At 36.0% G+C, this 24817-nt stretch overlaps 1 protein-coding gene across 1 annotated transcript in view; it reads left to right on the forward strand.

The window, feature by feature from the left end:
* Positions 1-24817, forward strand: part of SLC9C1 (solute carrier family 9 member C1) — a 102140-nt gene that overhangs the window by 58718 nt on the left and 18605 nt on the right. The window contains exons 15-22 of the mRNA XM_036849684.1: positions 8305-8500; positions 12245-12433; positions 13502-13651; positions 15325-15376; positions 16602-16750; positions 20761-20886; positions 22362-22460; positions 22989-23162. Coding sequence (XP_036705579.1) covers positions 8305-8500; positions 12245-12433; positions 13502-13651; positions 15325-15376; positions 16602-16750; positions 20761-20886; positions 22362-22460; positions 22989-23162 — 1135 coding nt within the window. The remainder of the gene's footprint in view (positions 1-8304; positions 8501-12244; positions 12434-13501; positions 13652-15324; positions 15377-16601; positions 16751-20760; positions 20887-22361; positions 22461-22988; positions 23163-24817) is intronic.

A 24817-nucleotide genomic window follows, 5' to 3' on the forward strand; every position in this document is an offset into this window, starting at 1 on the left:
GTAGTGAGGTGGATGGACCTAGAGTCTGTCATACAGGGTGAAGTAAGTCAGTTTCTGGATTCTTTCACTCAGCATAATGTTTCTTCCACATTGTAGCATGTATCTGTAGCATAAGTTCATCTACTTTGTAGCATGTATGAATACTTTATTTCTTCTTATGGCTGAATAATAGTCCATTGTACAGACATGCTGTATTTTCTTTATCCATTAATCGGTTGATGAGTATTTGAGTTGTTCTCACCTTTTGGCTATTGTAAACAGTGCTGCTATGAACATTTATGTACATGTATTTGTTTGAATTCCTGCTTTCCATCTTTTGGGTATGCACCTACGAGTAAAACTGCTGGATCATATGAAAATAAAATTTATATAATTTAATTAATTTATTTAATTTCTTGAGGAAACACCAAATTGTTTTCCACATCTGCTAGATAATTATGAAATCAGGAAATGTGAGTCCATCCATTTTACTTTTCTTTTTCAAGATTGGTATAGCTATTCAGGGTTCCTTGCAATTCCATATGAATATTAGGATTAGCTTGTCTATTTATGCACATAAAAAATGTCATTGAGATTTTCATAGGGATTACATTTAGTTTGTAAATTGCTTTGAGTAGTATTACTGTCTTAAAATATTAAACTTTCTGATTCATGAACATGGGATGTCTTTTCATTTATTTAGATCTTCTTTAATTCCTGTTAGGAATGTCTTATAGTTTTCAGTGTACATGTCTTTGGTAAAATTTAATCCTAAGTATTTTTATGCTATTTCAAATAAAATTGTGTTCCTGATTTCATTTTTGTAGTGTTTGTTTATTTCTAGTGTATAGAAATACAAGTTATTTCTGTAAATTGATCTTGTATCTTGAAGCTTTGCTGAATTCATTTATTAGCTCTAGTTGCTTTTTGTGAATTCTCTAGGATTTTCTGTGTTTAAGAGCATATCACCTAGGGATAGAGATAATTTTACTTTTTCCTTTCCAACTGGGATGTCTTTTATTTCTTTTCTTAGATTCAAGGGAGGTCTCCCTCTTCTCAATAGGAGTATCAGTAAATACCAATGGATATTTTTGTACTATGGTTCTTTTAAAGCCTTCAATAGTGACTTAAGCTACAACTTTCTGAATACTTATTTCTGTTGATGTAACAAAGAAATGGAGATTTGAAAAACTAGGATTTATAGTCAATCTACCTTTTAGGCTGTCTCTTACATATCATTCATCTCACAGTAGGTAGTACAGATTCTGGAGTCAGATGGCTTAGTTTAGAATCCTAGTCTTTATCATTTATTAGCTGGATAAGTTTTACAGGTCTCAGTTTTCTCATTTGAAAAATGGATAAAGTAATATCTATGTCATATTCTGGAGACTGATATATGTAAAGCATTTGGCAAAATAACTGGCACATAGTAGGTACTAGTATATGCTAGTTGGGTTCACCTCTGCCTACATTATGGGATTGTTGTAAAGATTACATAAATAGCGTGTGTAGAAGCACTTAGTCCAGAAACTAGCACTAAGTAAGCACTTAAATGTTAGCATTTATTACTAAGTGCTAAATAAAAATTGAGTTCTCTAACCAGTGGACGAAGTCACTATCAAAGATGAACAAACACAGAAGGAAGCAAATAATCATAAGAGTGAATCAGCAGAAATAACAGCAGCAGATTTATATCCCTAAGACTTCAGTTATTAAAATTATCCAATATGGACTGTAAGTATTAATGAAAGGTTGAAATTAGTAAGTGATGGAATCACAAACATGAACAAGACCAATCACCAAAAGAAGATTTATACAATGAAAATGAAAAAATATATAATTTATATATAAATTATATAACATGGAAAATATATATAATAGTTTCTACCACATTTTCATTGCTTCCAAGGTAATTACCCAGGTCAGGTCTCAACACAGCTGGAGGGGGAAATATAGTGGCTGCTTCAGGAGACTACAACTTGTCAGCTGACGGAACTACAGGACCTGGCATCAGCAAATACTAGTAGAACATATAAGGGGATAGATCTTGAGTATATGGGACCAGAGGGCTACAACATAAGGCCAGATTGGGGAGAAATTTATTGGCACAGAGGTCTTATCCATGATAATTCAGGATTCAGCATTCTATCTAAGACACTTGGAACTGGTGCTATTATATTCCTGAGATGGTTCTTTGAAGCTTGACCAGGCCAATAACCTACAATAAATGAAGTGCAGATGATAAAATTGGAATATTTAACTAGATTTATTATATTAGAATGAAGAACCAACCTCATGATCTTGTTCCCTGGGAAAGAATGGAGGATATTTCCCTTCACCAAGGCAACAGTGAGAAACTCAATGATAGATGTCCTCTGCAGAACATGGTTAACCATCATTAAGTCTGCTGTGGAACTGGTCTCCCTAGTATCAAAAGGAAATGGGAATGGCAGAAGAGAGATGGCAACACTTAAATGTCAGAGGCAAGATGGGCATACTTTATTTTGTGGACAGCAAACCTGGAGTAGCAATCAGAGTGTTTGACCTAAGGATGGGTAACAAATATTGTATATTAAAAGACAATATAGACAAACAGTTAACTATGGTATTACTTGACTTTTCTAAAGATAGAAAGGGAGAGCTGTTGAGCAAAGGGATGAAGTCAGTTACTGCAAGATAGCTAAGTCAATTCTCAGAACCAGAGTCCTTGAGAAAGAACTGCAACAACACCACAAATATGTAGGATAAATATTTCCTCAATCTTCTCTCAAATGGACATTTAATCATTTTACCAGAGTTCCTGTGCATTGGGAAAAGAAAATACTCAGACTCTTTTAGGACTTTGGGTTATGGCATTTTAAATGATACTGATACCAAAGGCTTGAAATACTATTGTGTTCCTCAAGTTAAACTGGGAGCTTTTAGGCCAGATAATTTATGGAGTTTCTGACCCAGTCTGTCTCATAGAAGTCCACCAGGTCCACTGTGTGGTTATTTCCCTAAGTCCCTAAGTGTATAATTGGGATGAATATACTTAGTGTCTAGCTGAACACTCACATTGTCTTGTTGACCTATATTGTAAGAATCATGGCAGAAATGGCCAAGTGACCAAGTTGAACCCTTGGCCAAAATAGTAATAAGAAGCAATATAGCATTCCAGGAGGAGTTTAAAAACTAACACCAACATTAAAGATTTAAAGGAATTGTAAGTAATTCCCATCATATCCTCTTTAATTTATCTATCTGACATAAACAAGTCAGATTATAGTCAATTATCAATTTAAGCAAAAGGTAATCTCAAGTGTAATGCTGTGCCAGATGTGATTTTATTGCTGGAAGAAATTTTAAAAAGCAGTCTGTGCTCTCATCCAAGATGGTGGCACTGAGGCTCCTGAACTCAATTCCTTCCATGGACACACCAAATCTACAGTTAAACATGGATGAGTTCTCCTTGAAAGAAATCCAGAAACTATCTGAGCAACTCCTACACATCAGGCTAATGAAAAAATACCTACTTTGAAAGAGGTAGGAAAGGCTGAGACACACTTTCACCATAAAACTCACCCCCTTGGCACAGACATACAATCGGAAGGGAACACACAGCTCCCAGTATCTCCCGAGAAGCAAAGGGTTTGAGCCCAATATCTAGCACCCCAACTTTTAAGACTTCACCCTAGGGAATGGGCCCCCAAAATACCTAGTTCTGAAATCTAATGAGGCTTATAACCACAAAATACACAAGACTAGAGCAGACAAAGAAACAGTTCTTAGTAGGTTCATGAGGATGTTGTCTCCTTGGAAGGAGCTTGTGCAAAATTTGGCACCCTGGCTTTTGTGGCTGCCACACAAAGGACACACCTCTTGATTGCCTGGCTCTAGTGGCCAAGGGGGCTTGTATTTTAGGACCCACAGGACTGTAGCAAACAGAGAAACACTTCTTAATGGACTACAGCCCCAGGGCTCAGTGCAGATGGAGCAGATAGAAATACCCATCTCCCAGTCTTTCCCTGAAAGAAGTCTATTTGCATACCTCAAAAGCTGCTACCTGAGGAGTCCAGTTCCAATCAGCTTGCATCTAGGTGATGAATGATACTCTCCACAATGGGACACAAACAGGTCTTGGCACATCCTCAACTACTGGGAGCCACTAAGAGCAAATAAGGCAGCTTGGACAATCACAAAGGTTTGAGAGACAACCAAGAGCTCAGGCTAGGCTGAATGATAAGGTTTATCTACACAAGACCACTCCATCAAGACCGAAAGAGGTGGCTGTTTTATCTAACGTGCAGAAACCAACACAGAGCATGAAGGAAAATGAAGAAACAGAGGAATATGTTCTAAACAAAAGAACAATAAAACTCCAGAAACACCTTAATGAAATTTAGATAAGTGATTTATCTCTTAAAGAGATCTGTTAGAGTGATTTATCTGTTAGAGAGATCAAAGATGCTCACTAGGGTCAGAAGAAGAATGTATAAACACAGGGAAAAATTTAACAGAGATAAAAAATATAAAAATGTCCCAAACAGAAATCACAGAGCTGAAGAATAACTGAGCTGAAACATTCAATAGAGGGGTTTAACAGCAGACTAAATCAAGCAGAAAAAAGATAAGCAAACTCAAAGACAAGGCAGCAGAATTCATCCAATCTGAGGGGGGAAAAAAAGAATGAAAAGGAGTGAAGATAGCTTAAGTGACTCATGGGACACCATCAGGTGGACCAGTATTTACATTATAGGGGTCCCAGAAGGAGAAGAGAGAAAGAAAGGGACAGCAAACTTATTCAAAGAAATAATGGCTGGTAACTTTCTTTACATAGGGAAAGAAACAGACATCTAGATCCAGGAAACTCAGAAATTTCCAAATATGATTAATCCAAAGAGACCCACACCAAGACACATTAGGTAATTAAATTGTCAAAAGTTAAAGACAAGGAGAGAATATTAAAGGCAGCAAAAGAAAAACAACTTGTTATATACAAGGGACACACACACACCAATAAGGCTATCAGCATATTTTTCAGCAGAAGCTTTGTAGGTCAGAAGAGAGTAGCATGATATACTCAAAGTACTGAAAGAAAAAAAAAAAAAAAAAACTACCAACCAAGAATTCTCTACCCAGCAAAATTGTTCAGAATTGAAGAAGAGATAATGAGTTTTTCCAGGCAAGCAAAAGCTAAGGAATTCAGCACCCTCAAGACCAGCCTTACAAGAAATGTTAAAATGGACTTCTTCAAGCTAAAATGAAAGGGAATTTATTAATAACAGGAAAACATATCAAAGTATAAATTTCATAAGTAAATAAATATATAGTAAAATTCAGAGTACTCTAATGTTGTAATAATGGTGAGTAAGTCACTTATAAGTCTAGTATGAAGGTTAAAAGACAGAAGTACTAAAAATAACTTAACTACAATAATTTGTTAATGGATACACAAGGTAAAAAGATGTAAATTGTAACCTCAAAAACATAAAATGTGGAGAGGAGGAGTAAAAATGTAAAGATTTTAGTATGCATTCAAAGTTAAGTTTATCTTAAAATAGACTGTTATAAATATAAATATGTTTTACGTAAGCCTCATGGTAACCACAAAGCAAAAAAACAATAGTAGATACACAAAAGATAAAGAGAAAGGAATCTAAGCATACCACTACTGAAAATCATCAGTAGATAGGTATGGATTTACTATTGCCATTTGATAATTGTTTTCTTGCTACTTTATAGTTCTTTGTTCATTTCACATTCTCTTATCTCTTAAATTGATGCAGCCACTATGGAAAACAGTATGGAGTCTCCTCAAAAAATTAAAAATGGAACTACCACATGATCTAGCAATCCCACTTCTGAGTATATATCCAAAAGAAATAAAAACAAGATATCGAAGAGATATTTGCACTCCCATTTCACAGTAGCATTATTCACAATAGTTAAGATATAAAAATAAACTAAGCAAGAGGGAAGAGATATGGGAACGTATGTATATGTATAACTGATTCACTTTGTTATAAAGCAGAAACTAACACACCATTGTAAAGCAATTATACTCCAATAAAGATGTTTAAAAAAAAAAAAATAGGGCTTCCCTGGTGGCGCAGTGGTTGAGAATCTGCCTGCCAATGCAGGGGACACGGGTTCGAGCCCTGATCTGGGAAGATCCCACATGCCACGGAGCAACTGGGCCCGTGAGCCACAATTACTGAGCCTGCGCGTCTGGAGCCTGTGCTCCGCAACAAGAGAGGCCACGATGGTGAGAGGCCCGCGCACCGCGATGAAGAGTGGTCCCCACTTGCGGCAACTAAGCCCTCGCACAGAAATGAAGACCCAACACAGTCATAAATAAATAAATAAATAAATAAAAGAACGTGAATTTCTTAAAAAAAAATAAAATAAAATAACCTAAGCGTCCATCAGTGGATGAATGGATAAAGAAAATACAATGGAGTATTATTCAACCATGAGAAAGAAGGAATTCCTGCATTTGTGACAACATGGTTGGATCTTGAGAGCATTATGCTAAGTATAAGCCAGACTGAGAAAGACAAATATTGCATGGTATCACTTATATGCTAACTCTAAAAATAAGTAAAATGAAAAAAATGAAATAAAATAAAATAATAGATTTTAAAAAGTCAAATCATAGGGACTTCCCTGGTGGTGCAGTGGTTAAGAATCCATCTGCCAGTGCAGGGGACATGGGTTCAAGCCGTGGTCCTGGAAGATCCCACATGCTGTGGAGCAACTAAGCCTGTGTGCCACAACTACTGAGCCTGCATGCTGCAACGACTGAAGCCTGCGTGCCTAGACCCCATGCTCCACAAACAAGAGAAGCCACCACAATGAGAAGCCCATGCACTGCAACAAAGACCCAACACAGCCAAAAATAAATTCATTCATTCATTCATTAAAAAAAAATAGTCAACTCATAGAAACAGAGAGTAGAAACCAGAGCTGAGGGTTTGGGGAAATAGGGATTGATAAAAGGTTACAAACTTTCAGCTATAAGGTGAATGATGCCTGAAGATCTAATGTAAGACATGGTGACTATAATTGAGAACACTGTACTTTATAACTGAAATTTGCTAGAGAGTAGAACTTAAATGGTCACACCCCTAAAAAAGAGTTATATGAGGTGATGGATGTGTTAATCAACTAGATGGGGGGAATCCTTTCACAATGTATATGTATATACATTGTATTGTACATATACATGTACATATGATGTACACTTTCAATATCTACAATTTTTTATGTCAGTTATACCTCAATATGGCTGCATTTTTTTAAAAATAGAGAGAAAAGAAAAACAGTCTGGAGAGAGGGCTGAGAAGGGCAGTGGCAGTGTTACCATAAACTTAACAAAACTTACACTCCATGGCTCCTCCCTCACACTGGCACTGCCTGAGGCCTTGGAGGATTTTTGCAATTTGATGACAGCATCATATATGTATTCATAATTTCATCTTCTTTTCCTTAAATAGGGCTCCAAATTGTAAAATTTCAGGTCCTGCGTAACACGGATCTACCTCTAAGAATAGCAAAGTAATCCAGCACTTACCCACTCTTCAGTCAATAATTGATTAATAATTTCATTTGAGTTTTAGCAATAATAATACATTATTATACTAGTTGAATAATTTAAAAATAAAATTAAAAATACATTAAGTAAATCCTCTCACCCACAATTCTACTGTCTAGCATACTCGGTTTAAAAATAATTTTTCAAAGCATGTATGTTAATTTAAAGTTTTTGATAAAATGCAACCTAAACTGTTCCACTACCACACATGCTGGGATTTGTTCCAGATTATATGCCTTGACAAGGAAAAATGCTCATGATCCATTGCTAAGAGAAAAAAAAAAAAGGTTACAGAACAATATGCATGATATAATTCCTTTTGTATTTATAAATATGATTATATAAACAAAAATATTGGAAAAATATTCAAGCTGGTAATAGTAGCCATCTCTGAGAAGTGGAATTATTAGAAGGTGGGAGAGATTTTTTTTTTAATATTTCCAGTTTGAATTATCCCTGTCTCATGATCTGAAGTATTTCTACTAAAAGTATAAGTAAAAATGAATGGGAGGTGAGGAAAGTGAGAAAGAAAGAGGGGAAACCAGCCTGAAGACATTTAGCAGAGGAAGAAATTAAAGGAAAGTATCTGAAGTAGGATGCCAGAAAGTGTATGGTAGTGACAACTACTTCTCAGAATTAAGCTGGGCTTTGTAGCTATTGATGATTAGAACAGAACTGAGCATATATTGAAATTAATTCAGTGTAATTATTTTATCAGATATAACTATCTCTTTTTTTTTTTTTTACAGACATTGCTTTCTTCGTGTATGCCATAAAATAGTATTTACTGATGAATTTGAGTATGTCGGATACCTTGTGATACTAATGAATATGTTTCCTATTATAATTTCTTGGATATCTGTGCTAAACGATATCTATGAGCTTGAATTAACATATGCTAACTACTCTTTTCTTGCATTTTATATTATGGAGGCACTACTTAAGGTAAGCTAAAATGTGATTTTGTGTGTGTGTTTGTGTGTGTGTGTGTGTGATATGTCTAACAGGGAGATTTCCTAATTTCATTTTCCAACACTAGCTACAGACAGTTTTCCAAAGGAGTGTATAAAATTCTCCCTCACTCCTCAAACAAATCTATTTTTTAAAGGTGATTTTAGGGTGACAATAGAAAATATTCATACTTTAAGGATTGATTTTGTATTTGCAAATTTTTTTTTTTTAATAAATTTATTTATTTATTTATTTTAGCTGTGTTGGGTCTTCATTTCTGTGCGAGGGCTTTCTCTAGTTGCGGCAAGCGGGGGTCACTCTTCATTGCGGTGCGCGGGCCTCTCACTATCACGGCCTCTCCTGTTGCGGAGCACAGGCTCCAGACGCGCAGGCTCAGTAGTTGTGGCTCACGGGCCCAGTTGCTCCCCGACATGTGGGATCTTCCCAGACCAGGGCCCGAACCCGCGTCCCCTGCACTGGCAGGCAGATTCCCAACCACTGCGCCACCAGGGAAGCCCTGCAAATTTTTAATTAGTGTGTGTCAAAGGGATGCAGAGTGAGTTACAAAGGTATTGGCAAAGTTCTTTAACCTAGCAGAGAGGTCAGCACCTGGATGTTCATTTTATTATTTTTTTTTTAATGGAAGGTATTTTCTTTCTTTCTTACTTTCTTTCTTTCTTTCTTTCTTTCTTTCTTTCTTTCTTTCTTTCTTTCTTTCTTTCTTTCTTTCTTTCTTTCTTTTCTTTCCTTATTTTTGGCTGCCTTGGGTCTTCATTGCTGTGCACCAGCTTTCTCTAGTTGTGGCGAGCAGGGGCTACTCTTTGTTGCGGTGCGCGGGCTTCTCATTGCGGTGGCTTCTCTTGTTGCGGAACACGGGCTCTAGGTACACAAGCTTCAGTACTTGTGGCATGTGGGCTCAGTAGTTGTGGGCATGGGTTTAGTTGCTCCACGGCATGTGGGACCTTCCCGGACCAGGGCTTGAACCTGTGTCCCCTGAATTGGCAGGTGGATTCTTAACCACTGCGCCACTAGGGAAGTCCCATTTTACTGTTTTTATACTGGATAGATAAACAGATGGATAAGTAGATTGATAGAAATTCATTTATACTTGAAAAACATTTCATAATTTGATTTTTTAAATCCAGTACAAAGGTAGCTGTTAAATGATGGAAATGTATTGATGGGTCCACAAACTGGTAATAGTATTGTGTCATATGGATCAAGTTGTAATATAAAATATTTTTAGCCAGACGATTTAAATAGAAGAATTATATATGACATTCAAACAAAGTGGATGAAATCTCAAATCATTACTGGAAAATTAAAATGCTACTGCAGAGCTGTGCTTGGGGGGGTGAGGGGAATGGCTTCACATTCAATCACATTGTATGTAATAAATTCCAATTAGTTGGAACGACCATAGGAGATGTCACATAATTAAGAAGAAATAAAGCAATTAGGGTTAGGGTTAATACTAGGGTGAGGGTGAGAGTAAAGTGTTCCCTAAAATCACTTAATATGTACCATAGTGGAAAGAACATTGAGCTGGGATGCAGCAGACTTGGCTCTGGTTTTGGTTTTCTCTGACAAACAGTTAGCTGTTCACCAAGTCACTAAACTTTTCCCAACCTCAGTTTCTTCTTCTATAAAATATCAGGGTTGGCCTAAATGAGAGATAACGATCCCTCTAGCTCTGTGGTCTTTGTACTTTGCCAAGTTTAAGCTGCTGTCACAACTGTGCATAGCCATAGCTCCTTCAATCAGGTCCACTTAAGAGAGCAGACCAGGACTGCAGAGACATCGCTACACTTCATAGCTAAGAGGATACTCTCAAATGTGCAATCCTGTTCTTGTCTCTCCCTTCTATTTAACTCAGGATACATCTTCACCGCCCAATTTACAAGCTTCCCTTCACTTATCATTTTCTTTGCTGTCTTTTCTACACAAGTTCAGTTCTGCCCCCTTTGTACTATGCCTATTAAAATATTCATTATGTTAATAACAATAATAAATGATCATTAAGGTACCAGGTATCATTGCAATTATAACATTTCAAATCCTTAAGTTAACCCTTTAATGTAGATATATATTATGCCTTGCATTTTACAGATGAGGGACCTGAGTCTCTGAGAAGCTGTTTAAAGTCACATAGCTAATGATAGTAGAGTTGGGATCCAATCCCTCAAAGTTTGTGTTCTTTCTAATACACAATTCTGCCTTAAACTTTCCTTCTTGTATTTTCAAACTTTTCCCAAAACACTCCTCAACCTATTAGAGTAATGGATCTTTGGAAACTTTCTCAGAGGAAGGGTAATCACTCTTCTATATGTGAGTGCCGGAGGCTTCCATTACCTGAATTTCTAACCATTCTTTAACAACCTTATATTTAACAAACCCCTCTTCCTTTGAAGCCTACACTATCCTTTCATACCAAGCTCTTCCTCTCCTGTGGCTGTATTCTACTGACCTCCAAAAAACTCCTTCACGTTTCTGAATACTTGGTATCTGGATAAAGTCTTACTGTTTATACCAGTTCTTTCAAGTTCCTAAGAGAATGATCTAACCTATACTCTGTTTCAATAAGAAGGAAATGAGACATCTACAGTAGCTGAATGGTGCCTTGAGCAGGACCTCACAAGACCAGGATCTGGTCTTCTGCTCCCTAGATTCAGACACTGAATTTCCTCAGCCCTGCCAAATGTGAGCAGACTCAAGGGAAATGACTCTCTACCATTAAACACACAACAGTCTGTTTACAAACAAGCATGACAATTTCTTAATTGAGTAGGGGGATCAGGCTGCTAAAAAAGACAAATTAATCAAAATTACAAATCAGTATCTTAAGTATTATGATAGAGACATACACAGGGTGCTATGGGAAAAAACCGGAGTTCCTTACACAGAATAGTAGGTTCAGAGAAGGAAGGCTATTAAGGAAAGGAGATGCTTGAGTTGAATTCTGAATAATGAATAGGAGTCAAAGTAGAGAGTGAGTATGTGAGTGGACAACAAGAACAAGGGAAAACTTAGAAGCAACAATGTGACACATACAGGGAACGTTATTCCTAATGACAGCAGCTTAGGGATGGGTTGGTCAGGATGGAGATTGGAGAGATGTTAAATCTGTGTGGAGGATATGGAAAATGAGAAAGGAGACACAGACATGAATTAAATAATAAAGGGCCTCATGGGTCAGGCTATCTCAAACCACTTCCCTGGCGTCAACTACCATTCATAGGCTAATGATTCCCAAACTCATGTTTCCAGCTCAGATTTTATTCTGAGCCTCAGATCATATAGACAACTGATGACTGGATCTCGGCAATAAAATACTGTGCAAACATCTCAAACAGCATATTCAAAACAAATGTATCATCTCTAAACCTACTCTTGCTTCAAAATTCCCCTGGAAACCTAATTTCCCAGGCTGGATTCCACAATCATTTTTGACCACTCCTACTCTCTTAGTTATAGTAGGTTTTCAATAAATTTTTTTTTAATAAATAAAGAATGAATAAGTTAGTAGGTATTTTGAACATTTTCTCTCTTGGAGTAGATGTTTCAATATTTTAACCATTTAATTTCAAGTTGATATGATCACTTACTAGTATTTTAGACAAGTAGAATCTTAAGGTAGATCAGAGAAAAACCTAACTAGTAATGTTTCAGTTATTATGGAAAATGGTGTAGTAAAAGCAAAAACAAATAAGAAAATACAATTTCTTTTTAAATCAACAGATAGCAGCAATGAAGAAGGAATATTTTTTACATGCCTGGAATCTATTTGAGTTAACAATTACGTTAATTGGCATCGTAGATGTAATGCTTATTGAGACAAATTCCATTAATTATTATACTTTTGATTTGACTCAAACAATGGTCTTTATAAAAGTTGTTCGATTTCTTCGCATTCTACGAATTTTGAAGGTAAAGGACTATTAAATCATGCAGTTTCAAACTTCTGACTGCTTCATGAAATATGGACTAAAATCAGTTTACTAGTTTTATGGTTTCCACTTTCTGTTGGGCTAATGTTTATATTTTAGATCCCTTTGACAAATTAAGTTTTATAACAGATTATATTATGAATATCCAAGTTATATTAGAAATTTGTTTAGCACATGAAAGTACAGAAATACTCATCACAGCTTCTCCTTTGAATAGAGAGCACATGAAAACTCCAAAGTAATGTTTATTCTTATGAATACCTGAAATAAATGATGGAAATCAACAAAACAAACCATGTAGCAACAAAGCAAATAGTATACATTCATACAAATTAAGAAACCGAAAAATACACATTTTGTGTTATATAAACTCATAATATTATAAAATCACAACATCAAAAATGACCTTTGACTGTCTAATTAATGTCTTCCTATAACAAGTATAATGAGTAGTTATTTATTTCTATATGAGTGTGGAGATTATGGAGCACAGACAAGAAAACTTAGGGATCAGCCAACTCTGCTGAAGTTAGGAGACTGTACAAGGGTAACAGATAACCTGGGGACTTAAACCCTCAGCAAAGAAACAACGAGAAGTTAATTGTGGGGTCAAACAGGGAGTATAGTTGTGGTGGACTCTCGCTCAAATGAACCATCTAGTGAAAAGTTTAGTGGGAGGTTTAGCAGGTAAAAGTGACAGTACTTTATAGACAGTCATTTTATGGCCTAAGCCCAGAGGATTAATCACATTGTTTTCCAAGAATTTAAACCAGTTGAAAATAGCATGCAATTCTCTCTAAGGGAAATAAGTAAAGAATAAAGTCTTAACTTCACAGAGACATCTAATATTATTAGTTATGGGGAAATAGCTCTAGCTAGCCATGAAATTATAGAGATACTATGAATAAAATAACCAAGAATCTTGACAAGTTACTATAGTTACCATTGAGAACATGTCATTTTTTATTAATACCTATTTTAAACTAACCAACATAAAATCAACTATAATTTGTACAATTTATATTACATAGTGGTCCTGTTTTTTTAGCTCGTAACACCAAAGTTGCTGCAGATATTAGATAAAAGGATGAGTCATCAGCTGTCCTTTAAGTATGCTATACTAAAAGGATATATCCAAGGCGAAGCAGACATAATGACTATAATTGATAAGATTGCAAGTTCTAAACAGGTTAAACAGGTGAGGAAAACTTTAAATGCTAAGAAAATGGTTTATGTCCCTCACCCCTCAGTTTCCCTCACCCATCATGTCTTCTGTCTATATATGACATTTGACTCCTGGTTTACTAAGAAATGTCTGTAAAAACTGAAACCGATCAACATTTAGATTACTCAAAAGGCTCCTTACTGAAGTGTCTATGCCATATTAACAAGTTATGAGGCTCTTGGAGCACATTTTTTGTCCTTGTGGAGCTGTCATGAAACCCGTGTGCAACAGTCAGCTTCTCTCAATGCAAGTTACAGGATCTGTCAGGCTACAGATGCATTAAATAGGAAATATTGGAGGACGATAAGTGATGGCAGGGTTGAGCCAACAGACCTTCCTCATAATTCCCAAAGGCTCCTTCTATTTCTCTATATCCCTGATTTTCCCACAATAAATAATGAAAGAAGTAAAGGATGGGGATATGGCAAATGGAAAGACGTACCAATAACTTACTTAGAGGGAAACCACATCTAATTCTCTCATTATACAGATGAGAAAAATGAAGCCAAGAGAGGTTAAATGATTATGCCCTAAGTCACACACATAGCTAATAAACAGCAAAAAGAAAGCTAGGGCCTGAGTTCTAGACCTTATTTTTCATTTTCTCAATTAGGCAGATTATATGTCCCCACAAATTTGCCAGCTATGTGGAATTAAACAGTCACCTTTCAAGATAATTTAGAACATTTGAATGCTGTATTCTATATGCTATATGCCCAAAGCTTTGTAGTTGAGAACATTGAACACTCAATATGTAGTTGAACACAAAGAGCTGTATCTTTTCTCTCTTCACCACCTGTAACTATAAAACTATTTTGCTAAACTTTGTTACCTTTTATAACCACTCATATTGAGGATACACAGTAGAAAATACAGAAGGCCTTGAATCTCTAAGATATTGGCCAGTTTCAGTCCTCATTTCTCCTCCCACATAGTTTGGTTAAAACTTCTGTCTCATTTAAGGTTGAAAGCCACACCTGTTTCCCAAATTTGGAGGCTCTCAAAAATTGAATGGGAGAGTACCTAGCATGCCTGCATTTTTCAGAATCAATAGTATCCAAAAGTAAGTTACTTTAAGAAAAAATATACGACTTACCTTTAGGCTTCTCAAAATTAGCCTAGGTAATGCCGCTTCTTATCCTCTCCACCACTCTTGCTGGAGTAAAATAAAATTCATTGCACAAAATTCAAATCTAATTCCTGGAAAGTTCCCCATCGTATTTTTCTTTAAAGTTATTTTTTAATTCATTTTATTTTTTTATTTTTGGCTGCGTTGGGTCTTCGTTGCTGCGTGCAGGCTTTCCCTAGGTGCAGTGAGTGGGGGCTACTCTTCGTTGCAGTGCACAGGCTTCTCATTGCAGTGGCTTCTCTTGTTGCGAAGCACGGGCTCTTGGCACACGGGCTTCAGTAGTTGTGGCACGCGGGCTCAGTAGTTGTGGAGCATGGGCTTAATTGCTCCACGGCATGTGGGATCTTCCCAGACCAGGGCTCGAACACATGTCCCCGGCATTGGCAGGCGGATTCTTAACCATTGCGCCACCAGGGAAGCCCTAAAGTTATTAATTTAGGTTAAAAATTCATCAGTTGCTAATGTAAAGACATTTTATAACAGTTTTGTCTCCCAAAACATTTCTTTTGTTCTGTAGATGTTATTAAGGAGGGTAACGAAGAATACAGGACAAGCTATGAAAGAGCTAGGTAAGTACCTCTCACCTTAAAGATCTAGCATGACCATCTTTTATCATCATTTCTACAGAGAGGTAATGGTTTTGATAACTAAACTGATCTTTGAGGAGACCTACTTACTATCAATAATAAAGTGAATAACTTCAACAATCAACATGATCGTATCTTTGGCTGGATGAGAATAGTGTAATATTACCCCTCCACATTTGTTCTCTCTGCCTTATACCACAATGAAGGCCTTTTAATTTCTGTTTAAAGAAAACGCATTCGCATGCCATGGTTATGCATGTCTTTATCACCTTATAAATTCTATTTTCTTCCAAACATACCTTCCTGAGCAACACAAGGAAAGAAACTATTTTTTCCTCCATTTGCCACAGAGTTGCCATCTGAGGATTTAGGCTTTAAAACGAGTTGAAATCGGAACAGAGCCTCACAGATCGCTGATGTGACTGCTAGGAGGCTCAGTGCCCAAACATGACAACAGCCTGTTCTCTGAATCACGCCAGTTCATGGTCCTAGTGCAGCACAAATCCTGGGAGTGAGACAGACACATGCCTATAGCACAGTGATTATGTGTATGGAGAAGAAGGGGGTTTGGTACCAGATGGTGGACAACAAAAGAACACAGCAAGCCTGGGAATGAGGCCAAGCATGAGAGATCTTGCATGGCAGATAGTTGTCAAGCCAGACAAGAGGTCATGACCAAGAAAAAGTCCTAAGTGGATGAAACTCTCATAGGCATCCAGGAATCCACATCAGACAGGCAGGAGAACATAGATAAATGAGTCATCTAGATGCCCAGGCAGGACGGGTGGAAATGACCCAGGAGGAGTGAGAGGACTTGATCAGAAGCCATATTTAAGCACACAGTCTGTAGTCAGAAATCTTCATTCAAACAGAATAAAAAATTGGGTCATAACTCCAGACCTAGAGCCCAGGAGAGCCCTCAGTGTCCAGCATAGGTGCTTCAGTATAATTTTGATCCTAGGACTAGGGCTGCCTGTCCTTCATGGGCTTAGACACAGGTATGGGCTGCCGACAAGAAAATGTCAGGCAGAATTCTGCAACTACTGGTGAATTTTGATTGATTGTAGAGGCCTCTTCAGGGAGAGATACATTTCCCTGTGATGAGGGTTATACTCCATGGGTTTAAAGAAGAAGTATTAGCTTACTGTCCACATGAAATATTTAAGCAATGTCCTATTTCATCTGAAAATATTTTGTTATTTTTCAGGCTACTTAGAGTATGACCACCCAGAAATCGCTGTCACTATGAAAACAAAGGAGGAGATTAATGTCATGCTCAGTTTGGCTAGAGAAATTGTTAAAGTTTTCAGGTTAAAAGGAATTCTTCATAAAACTGAAGGTTTTGAAATTAATAAGGTATGGTAGAATATTTTCAAAGCAAATATACTTACTTGATATATAGTCATTTATGATCTTCAAACCTACTTTTGGCTCTTTCCAATATAGGCCATTCTTGCAATATAAATATATAACTTAAAACAGTTGTCTGAAGAAAAGCACCTACCAGAGAGAGTTTCCTTCCTGCAATTCTATTGGTCAACTTCCCTTTCCTTTCTTGCCATAGTGAGGGACAACCTCTTTCTATGCTTTGCACCCAGACTAAAGGTATAATGAAACTATTCCTCATCCTAGGCTAGACTGGGTATCAATATGTTCCTGGGAGTTACCTGTGACACTGAAACAACTTTTTCCATAAAAACTATGATTTATAAGAGCACTCAATTATAGGGTAAGAATTAATTACATTTCCTTTCTCTAAGTTATTTAAATGGTACCGTGACATGTAAAAAGTTAGAGAGGGTCCCAATTCATTCTGTAAGTACAAAATTTATTCCCGAAATCGGGAATAGTATACGGGGAAAAAAGCTATTATACTTGTGAATACATATATAAAACTTTTTAACATAATAGAAGCTAGTTGAATCTGGCATAATACACTATGACTAAGAAGGTTTTGTCTCCCAAAATAGCTATATAACTCATTTATTAAGAGATCAAAGAAGAAAAGTCATTTGATAAAATCCAACTCTCATTCAGAATGTTCAAAGGCTAATAAAAGAAGTAACATCCTTAACTGGATAAAAAGTATCTATTAAAAATCTGAAGCAAACATTGTATTAGATGGCAAAACATTTAGAATTATTCCCATTAAAGTCAGGAAAAAAGAAAAACAGTGTCATTCCAAGTAGTGAATGCTGTGCTTGTAAGTCTTAGCCAGATCAAGAAGAAAAATAAAAGGAACTTGAGAGATGGAGGTTTTGGAAAAAGGATAAAACTGTTATTGCTTATTGATTGTTTAATCTAAAACCCTAGAGAATTAACTTAAAATTGATAATATAGGATCAATAAAGTAATTCAATAGGGTTTCCAGAAACAAGATCAACTTTCAAAATTATTCCACAACTAAAGAAAATGTGGAAAAATATTGTATTCACAATAGCAATTAAAAACTCTAAATCCTTAAGAATGAACCTAAGGTAAAATATGTATAACACCACGTGGCAAGAACTAAAAGGCATAAAAAAAAAAATAAGTCTCCTTGAAAACAGGACCATGGAAATTATAGCATCTGAGGAATAGAAAGTAAAAGATTGAAGAAAAGTGAGCAGAGTCTAAGGGACCTGTGAGATACCATCAAGTGGACCGACAGATGCAATGTAGATGTCCCAAGAAAACAAGAGAGAGAGAAAGGAACAGACAGGAAATTTAAAGAAATATTGGCTGAAAACTTTCTAAATTTGATGTAAAGCATGAATATTAACATCCAGGAAGCTCAGTGAACTTCAAGTAGGTTGAACTCAAATAGATCCACATCAAGGCACATTGTAATCAAATCGCTGAAAGATAAGAGAGAATTTTGAAGTCAGCAATAGAGAAGAAATTCTTCACGTACAAGGGATCCTCAATAAGATTATCAGCAGATTTCTCATCAGAAACTTTGGAGACCAGAAGAAAGTGGGCTGATATATTCAAAGTACTAAAAGAAAAAATAATCAACTAAGAATCCTATATCCAGCAAAAATGTCCTTTAGAAGTGAGAGGGAAATTAAGACATTTTCAGACAAACAAAAGCTGAGGGAGTTCATTACCACTATACCTGCCCTGAAAGAAATTCTAAAACATGTCATGAAGATTGAAAAGAAAGGACACTGGACAATAACTCAAACCCATATGAAGAAATAAAAATCTCAGTAAAGGTAAATACATGGGCAATTATTAATGCTAGTATTATTGTAATAATTGTGTCTGACTCCATTTTTTTTGTTTTCTACATGATTTAAGAGACTAATATGTTTTTTAAAGTAATTATTACTCTAAAAGCTAGAATTATTATAGCTTTGGCTTGTAATGTCATATTTAAGAGATGAATGCATTTAAAAAAATTTTTAGTTTGTGTTTTGGACAGACAACACATAAAGATGTAATTTTATGACATCAACTGCAAGGGGTGGGGATGGAGCTTTTAAAGGAGCAGAGTTTTGTATGTTATGAAAGTTAAACTGTTATAAATTCAAATTAGAGTGTTATATTCTAGGATGCTAAATGTAATCCCTGTGGTAATAAAAAAGAAAATAACTAAAGAATTACATATAAATAAATGAGAAATGAGTTTTAAATGTTTCACTACAGAAAATCAACTAAATACAAAAGAAGACAGTGATGCAGGGCTTCCCTGGTGGTGCAGTGGTTGAGAATCTGCCTGCCAATGCAGGGGACACGGGTTCGAGCCCTGGTCTGGGAAGATCCCACATGCCATGGAGCAACTGGGCCCGTGCGCCACAGCTACTGAGCCTGCGCGGCTGGAGCCTGTGCTCCGCAACAAGAGAGGCCACGATAGTGAGAGGCCCGTGCACTGCAATGAAGAGTGGCCCCTGCTTGCCACAACTAGAGAAAGCCCTCGCACGGAAACAAGACCCAACACAGCCAAAAATAAATAAATTAAAAAAAAAAAAGAAGACAGTAATGCAGAAAATGAGAGACAAAAAAAGATACAAGATAATGAAAAGACAATCCACAAAAAGGTAGAGGAAATTTTCAAAATAAATATATCTAAAAAAGGGTTCATGTTCAGAATATATAAAAATATCTTACAAATCAATAAGAACAGGACAGAAAATTCATTTAAAAAAAATCAACAAAAGATTTGAAGGCACTTCAAACAGAGGCACTTCCCAACAGAGAATATTCTAGAAGCCAATAAACATAAGAAATGTTATATCATCATCATAAGCTCAATGCAAATTAAAACCAAAAGTAAATACAAATACACAGCCATCAGAATACTTAAAATTTAAAAAAAACCCAAAAAACCTGACAATACCAAGTGTCGGCAACTGGAACATTAGAGTGGGAGTATAAACTGATGCAATCACTTTGGAAAATTGTTTGGACATATACATATCTTAAGACCCAGAAATTAGATTACATAACCATATATACAACAGAAATGAGTACATATGTACAGCAAGCAAGTACTCACTGAAGCATTTCAAAAGTCCCAAACTGGAACAGCCCAAATGTCAATCAACAACAGATAAATAAAGCTGTGGTATATTCATAAAACATAATACTACACAACAGTGAAAATGAAATGAATGAATGTTTGCTCCTTGCAACATTATAGATGAATCTCAGAAACATAATGTTGAACAAATGAAACCAGACACAAATAAGTACATACTCATTGATTTCATGCAGATAAAGCTCAAAACCAGACAAAGCTAAACTATGGTAATAGAAAAAGAGTGATTAATTTGGGGTAGAAGTAATGACTAGAAGAGAACATAAGGGAGGATTCTAGGGTTCAATAAATGTTTTATTTTTTAATCTGGGTGCTGGTTACGCAGATATTTTCATGTGGTAAATGTTCTTTGAGTGGACATTTATGATTTGTGCACTTTTTGCATATGTGCTATACTTTGGTAAAAGATTTACTTTTTTTTTCTTAGTTTCTGCTTTATAACAAAGTGAATCAGCTATACATATACATATATCCCCATATCTCCTCCCTCTTGAGTCTCCCTCCCATCCTCCCTATCCCACCCCTCTAGGTGGTCACAAAGCACCAACCTGATCTCCCTGTGCTATGCGGCTGCTTCCCACTAGCTATCTATTTTACATTTGGTAGCTGAGATGAAGTGAGAGAGTGGCATGGACATATAAGATTTACTTTTAAAAGTAACCTATGACTTCAGAATAATGATAACATAGAAAAATGCTATAACAGGAGAGAGGTTGAAGGTTTCCATAGAAGAACAAAAATGTCAGAAGAGCAAGAAAAGGAAATAGTATAAAACCATAATTGTTTTAAACATTCTGTGAACACCAGTTTTGTTCATCTCCTTTCTTAACTTTTGTGGTTTTAGTTAATAACGGCCAGAAAAAGAGAGATACTTGATCTTCAACCTATGTACAAACCTCTTACTGTTGACGAAGCACTCTATCATATTCCATGGCTGGATAAAGACCAAGACCATATAAGCTTTATTCAGGTAATATTTGTATTTGCTAGTAATAGTATCTCTAATGTATCAGCAAATGATATTTTAAAAAGTAAAGATTTAACCATGATACTCCTCAGTTTTTTTTTTTTTTTTTTTTTTTAAATTTTATTTATTTATATATTTATTTATATTTATTTTTGGCTGTGTTGGGTCTTTGTTTCTGTGTGAGGGCTTTCTCTAGTTGCGGCTAGCAGGGGCCACTCTTCATCGCGGTGCGCGGGCCTCTCACTATCGCGGCCTCTCTTGTTGCGGAGCACAGGCTCCAGACGCGCAGGCTCAGTAGTTGTGGCTCACGGGCCCAGTTGCTCCACGGCATGTGGGATCTTCCCAGACCAGGGCTCGAACCCGTGTCCCCTGCATTGGCAGGCAGATTCTCAACCACTGCGCCACCAGGGAAGCCCTACTCTTCAGTTTTAAATTATCTAAATGTCATTGATTACCTGTAAGATAAAATCAAAATCTCTTTGAATGACATGCAAAGTTCTCCCACAGTCTGCCTCCTGCTTACCTCTCCATCTTTACTTTCTGTTACCCATGTGTCATATACCCCATACTCTATTTATACTGAACCACTCATGGTACCCCAAGAACTTTATACTGTTCTTTAATTCCATTCCTCTGTGAGGGCTATTTACTTATCTTGAAATGCTCTTTGCTTTCATTTTTTTCCCCCCAAACCTCCTCTGCTTATTGCTTCTCTGGAAACCCCCCACCAAAGGTACTCTGAAAAGCAGGCTTTAGAGTCAAATACCCCACCAGTAGAAGAACATCCTATGGTCCATCCAGAGTTTGGAGGACTAAAGGAATTACCACTGTAACTATATACCTTTATTATAGCATCATTACATTACATTACAATTATTATCTTTACATCTCTCTCCCCTACTATAATTTTTACCTCATCCAGCTTTTGAATACTCAACTCCTACCATGTAGCATCTCACATAGCGGGTGTTCAATAAGTGTTTGTGGGATGAACAAATAAAGAGATTTAACCTGTTCTATTAACATCTTTTTCTATATCAAATAAGTACCAAAAGACAAATTATATTTTTTTCACCTGCTTAAAATATTTTGAATGAATGAATTTTTTTTATTACTTCATCAGCTGTTTAGAGCACGAGTATGTATAAGACACACATGTGCCATTAGCTTGCATCTGTCCTATTTTTCATCCAAATGAAATATTTTCATCCTTCTACTACATTCTTATTCCTAGATTAGATTGTTTTCTAATCTATGTATGAACACCCCATCTGAAATTACATATACCTGTGAATATCCACCTTCTTCTCTTTGTTAGCCATAATTCCTATTTTCTCTTACAAATTTATTACTAACACAAAATCTCAGATATTTTTGAGTAACATTTACTTTAAAAATGTACAACTTTTAAAAAAATGTAAACTTCAATCACCACTAAAATATTATTTATAGCTTATGTATTTGGTGATATTTTTTAGGAAAGATCCAGAATTGTAACATTTGATTGTGGAAATGATATATTTGAAGAAGGTGATGAGCCCCAAGGAATTTATGTAATTGTTTCAGGCATGGTAAAGGTAAGGCAGAGACATTTATAAATGCACTTGTGAGCACTAGTTAAAAAGTTACATAATAGAGAATAAATACCTTTCAATGTTAAGAACTCTATTATTCCTTTTTTTGGATAGCAGCTGTTATCCAAACGACAATTTTCTTCCTCAGACACAATGATAATACCAGCCATCACCTTTAAGCCATACGTTCCTATAGATAACAAAAAACCTCAAAGGATCCGCATTAAGATGGAAAATTATAATATAAATTGTTGTTTATCTTATGTTTGAGTTGGGCTTTTAGCCATTCTAAGACAGGTATAGGTTGGGTGAGTAGGTGGGATCAGAAAGATCAGAGTATTTAAAAATGCTTTTTTTCCAAGTCATTGCTAATTTAATAAATTCACTTTAAAAGTTATGAGTGATACATGTTGTCAAACAATATATAAATATTAAAATTGTTAAAACCAAAGGGGGAAAAAGCCATAAATTAAATAGTTTTGGTAAATTAACTGGCATATGTATTTTTTTTCTTTCTTTGTTTCTGAACAGCTTCAAAGATCAAAGCCAGGTTTGGGAATTGACCAAATAATCTGGGAGTCAGAGGAGAAAGATTACCAAATAACTTACACAGACTTTTTGATCAGTGGGGCAATAATAGGAGAGCTAAACTGCTTGACTAATGAACCCATGAAATATTCCGCCACCTGCAAAACTGTAGTGGAGGTCAGAAAACATCACCTTATGTCTTACTGTTGTACCTTGTTAAATATCTACTACAAAATTTAAGGTTATTTTTGTACTTGTATATGTTTACAGTCTAGTGACAATTTTTTTAAAAATAGGGATGATAAAGAAATAAAACTTGTTATAAAATTTTATGAACACAGTATAATGTCCTAACAAAATGGTTTGTAAAAGTTAACCTGCCATATTGAAACAAGGATTTAACCAGAAAAACTGGTTATATGAGATCTCTCATGGGAAAACTAGATGGGATATTTTAACTATCAATACCATAATTTGGAGGGTAAGGAAGGGAAAAAGTCAAAGAGCTGGGATTTATTACTAGAAAAGTTGAGCAAAGTGGATGGAAGTTTCCTGACACACAGTTGAGGACAAAATCCTCAAAGCAGCAGGGACTCCCACTGGCCTAATGTGAACTCAGAAAGAATAATGATGTAAACAATTGAACCCCCAAAATATATAAAAAACCCATAAGTTGATAATGACACCTATTTTTTTATTCCAAAAAGGTTGTTAAGATATCAACTTATGTCTCTGAAAATAGATTGCTTCTTTTTTTTTTTTAAAGGACAGTCTTTTATTTATTATGTTTTTACTTTTTTTTTTTTTTTTTGGCCATGCTACGCAGCTTGAGGGATCTTAGTTCCCCAGCCAGGGATCAAACCCAGGCCCCTGGCAGTGGAAGCCCGGAGTCCTAACCACTGGACCACCAGGAAATTCTGTATTGCTTCTTTTAAAAAAGAAAAAATGAAACATTTATCCTGCCTTTCCTCTATGAACTCTTTCAAGGAAGCTAAGAAGAAAAAAAAAATGATGAAAAATTCTTCTTTGTAGAAGAATTCCAGCTAACAAATGTTGAATGACAGAATTAGAATATCTCCATTTTGCCAGCCTTAATGAAGTAATAAACCTATGCAACAATCACCAATTGATGCTAAAACTACTAACCAGAATGTTAATGGGAAATTTTATAATGAAAAACCAGGGTCACACCACCTAAGGATAATCTTAGCATCACTAAAGTAATGACTACTGGGGCATCACATACTTCATGATCTGATGCAACAGAAGGACTAGCACCATGGAGTCTTCTTGCACAAGAAAAGAGAAAACCTGAAGCTTCTAAATCCAACCAGTTTGCAGAAAATGCAGGAAGGAGAGAAACAAGTTAATTGACACCAGGAGAGAATAATTAGCTAAACCTAGAATGTGGAAGGTCCTACAGGCCAAATGACCTGTTTCTTTTTTTTTTTTTTCAACAAATCAAAGGAATAAAAAGGGAGGGGAGGAGGAAGAAGGCAAGGGAAAATTTTTAAAGTCTCTATCATTCAGCAATGCATATTAGAATATTTACAAGTGAAATTACATGATACCGGGCATTCACATAAAAATACTCTAGTCTTTTGCTTCTGGATATAATGAAGTTACCGAGAACGTGGTAGCATACTCACTGTAAATAACCATGGAACTTGACAAAATATATGAGACAAATATTTTCAGCCATTGGAAAACAGGCAGTGTTAAGTTTGGAAACCTCAAGAGAAGAGAAGCTCACAAGATAAGCCCCACATCCACCCTGACCCTCTCACTAGGACACTTTCCAACTACAGCACAATAAGAATCCAAGAGGAAGT

The sequence above is a fragment of the Balaenoptera musculus genome, chromosome 4 (assembly GCF_009873245.2).
Source record: "Balaenoptera musculus isolate JJ_BM4_2016_0621 chromosome 4, mBalMus1.pri.v3, whole genome shotgun sequence".
Lineage (NCBI taxonomy): Eukaryota > Metazoa > Chordata > Mammalia > Artiodactyla > Balaenopteridae > Balaenoptera > Balaenoptera musculus.